The 3,088-nt window shown below is 34.0% G+C and overlaps 1 protein-coding gene across 1 annotated transcript; it reads right to left on the bottom strand.

The window, feature by feature from the left end:
- Positions 1-501: 501 nt before the first annotated feature.
- Positions 502-1,563, bottom strand: LOC136982526 (piggyBac transposable element-derived protein 4-like). The gene has a single exon (XM_067279021.1). It carries the CDS (start codon positions 1,561-1,563, stop codon positions 502-504), a length of 1,062 nt encoding a protein of 353 aa, XP_067135122.1.
- Positions 1,564-3,088: the final 1,525 nt, after the last annotated feature.

The following is a 3,088-nucleotide window of genomic DNA, read 5'->3' as shown; positions in this document are numbered from 1 at the left end:
TTTCCGTCCTTGTTCTTTTTACAACAGACAACACAACATCTAGTGGGAGCTACTTTTTTGTCGGTCGGCGGAATAAAGTCCGGGAAATGTTTTTCCGTAAGTCTTAACGGACCTGCAGTTCTCGTCCGACCATGTTTACTGGCCATCGTTACGGTGTGGTATGTGGTTATCAGTCGTTCTATTAGAGTCAGTCGAAATAGCATGTTTGGTTTCTGTCCACCATTTTTTTTATATAACACATAGGCATTATAAAGTGAAATGTCTAGTAACTGGAAAAATATTTTTTTGTAATACTTCTTCCCTCTTTTTCTTGCCACAGTATAATCATGGAGATGCTGATCTAAAAGGTCAACACCTCCCATAGTTTTGTTGTAGTGAACAACAACTTGTGGCTTCATTAGTACATTACCGGTACGCGTTTCTGTACTTACCATTGTAGCACTGTGGAAAGTAGAGAGGAAAGTGACTGTTCTCCTGTCATGCCATTTTTGTATCAGCACTTTACCTCTCTGCATTGCCACAGTCTCTCCTTTTTTTAATTTTTTTTTGTGTAATATTTTCGGTACATCTTTTCTTGTTGTTCGTAGTGTTCCACAACAATCTGTTTTGCGCGTTATTAGATAATCTTGCTAATTGTGGGGAAGTATAATAATTATCCGTAGTTAGACAATATCCCTTGTCTAACAACGGGTCCAGTAATGATAGCACAACTTGTGACGTAAATAAAAAATGCCCGTATTTTTTATTTAGGCAAGTGCCTTTTCCTGTATAAATTAGAAAGTTGTGCAAATATCCAGTTTCCGATTCACATAACATAAAAAATTTGACACCGTAACGAGACCGTTTCTGAGGAATGTACTGCTTCCAGGAAAGACGGCCTTTGAATAATAGGAGGCTCTCGTCGATGCTGATATTTTGTTGCGGGGTATAATATTGGGAAAATTTTGAATTTAAATTATTTATTATCGGCCAAATCTTCCAAAGTTTTGGATTATCGTGTGTTTCGGGATTAAAATTGGTATTGTTTTCAAAATGTAAATTTTTTTTTATTTCCTCGTATCTTGTTCTTTTCATTAGTTTACCGAAAATTGGGGTTTCTATAAGTTTATTCCTGGACCAGTACATTTTCTCACTGGGTTTGTACAACAGTCCTTGCAATATACTAATCGTTAGAAATATATATATTTCTTCGACTGTCACTGGCTCCCACTGATCCCTTGATGACCGTGCCTGTTGCAATGCGAAGTTGTTCGTTTCGGTTACAATCATGTTTATTAATTCCAAATTAAAAAATAATAGAAAGTACGCTAAAGGGTCAAAATAATCCGCAAGGGTGAAATTGCATCCTGAACTTCCCCGAAAAGGAAATCGCGGAGGAGGTGGTGGAGGATCATCCTTGTTTATTTCCACCCATTTTCTTATAGAGGTGTCGACTCCATCGTCGCTGTGATCTGATCCATCTTCACTGTGATCTGATAATCCATCTTCATCAATGCTGATGCAGCTGTCTGATTCACTCTCAGACATTGACAGTTCTTCGATGTCAAATTCCGAATCTGACATGCTGACAATAAAAAAATGATCTAAAACCCGTTATATATATCGAACGCGAAATAAAATAGTAATTATTATTATTTTCCAGGAATATTATATTTCTTATAAACTTACTTGAAAATAACAGGATGAATTTTATAGAGCTAGTTATTCTAACAAGTAAGATCGCACTAGAACAAAATGATAACGTGTCGTGTCTACTGAAGAGCAAGAACACTAGTGAGAATTTCTCGAAGCATTCGAAAGAAGAACAGAGACACCGAAATTCTAGGAATAAACACCTGACATTTATTGCAGTCATAAACTGTAACATTTGAGAACACCAGTATCGGAAGCTTTTGTACTTACAGTACAATACACATTTCCATTTGGCAAATTTTTATTACAAGTTCTGAGAATTGATAATTACATGAAGGTGTTTAGAAGTTCTTTCTAAATACTTATATGTGTAAAATATTTTACAGAAATATGAATAACTTATCACCATTTATGATTGTTGACTAAAACATATATATATTTACAAAAATTTATAAAATTCAAGATTTGAAAAAATCAAAAAAGTCATAAATTCATTTGAGAACCCTGATGGGGCCTAACTGCATCTTTAGAACTAAGACCAAAGATATCGCCACAGGCAGCGCTACACCCGCTATCGGGAACTTTTGTACTTACAGTACATTACACATTTCCATTTAGCAAATGCTTATTACAACTTCTTCATCTGAGAATTGATAATTACTTGCAGGTGTTTGGAAGTTCTTTCTAAATGCTTTTATACGTAAATAATTTTACAGAAATACGAATAACATATCACCGTTTATGATTGCTGACTACAATATATATATGTTTACAAAAATTTATAAAATTCAAGACTTGAAAAAATCAAAAAACTTTTTTGTATAAACATTCGATCAATCTGTTATGTTACGTAGACAGGTATATTTTCTCAAAAAAATCATGCAGCTTTCTAAACTGACGTAGCGATACAATATAGCTTATAGTTTACAACGCAACTAGTTTGGGGGGGCGGTTGAAGTTGTAAAAGTAGGTCAACACACATTTGTGCATGGATGGTGTATATATGATTTTGTTTATGTTATTTATACTATTATAATAACAGAGCACTATAATAAGCGATTATTACCTTATTATATGAACGACTATACATGTATTATTTTTTTATGTATTACGGAAGTACCACAATAAACCGGAATCACTTTGTTTTTTAGAAAAACTTGTGGCTGGATGATTCTGAAAAAACGTTTATAAACGTAAAATAGTATGAATATACATATAAATTTAATAAACTCGGGTAAAAATAAATGAGAGTAATGATTTATGATTGTTTGCATATGTTTATAGCTGACAAAGTCTCTCTGAGAAGGCATGGCTTTTTGCTTGAAAATTCCCACCCCACAAACCCGAATCGAAGCTTATTTGTCGAAGGATAGTCAATTAGCTATAATCTACCTAATACAGCTCAACAAGCATGTGAACGACGGTTTGTTTTATCCAATAAACAAAAGAAGGTTGT

This window comes from Centruroides vittatus, unplaced genomic scaffold (assembly GCF_030686945.1).
Source record: "Centruroides vittatus isolate TY-2023 unplaced genomic scaffold, ASM3068694v2 contig_853, whole genome shotgun sequence".
Lineage (NCBI taxonomy): Eukaryota > Metazoa > Arthropoda > Arachnida > Scorpiones > Buthidae > Centruroides > Centruroides vittatus.
Note: the sequence above shows the minus strand (reverse complement) of the source record. Positions and strands in the feature narration are given on the sequence as shown.

Bases quoted from the DNA above. Each gene is read 5' to 3' on its own strand.
- LOC136982526 (XM_067279021.1), bottom strand. From the start codon at position 1,563: ATGTCAGATTCGGAATTTGACATCGAAGAACTGTCAATGTCTGAGAGT.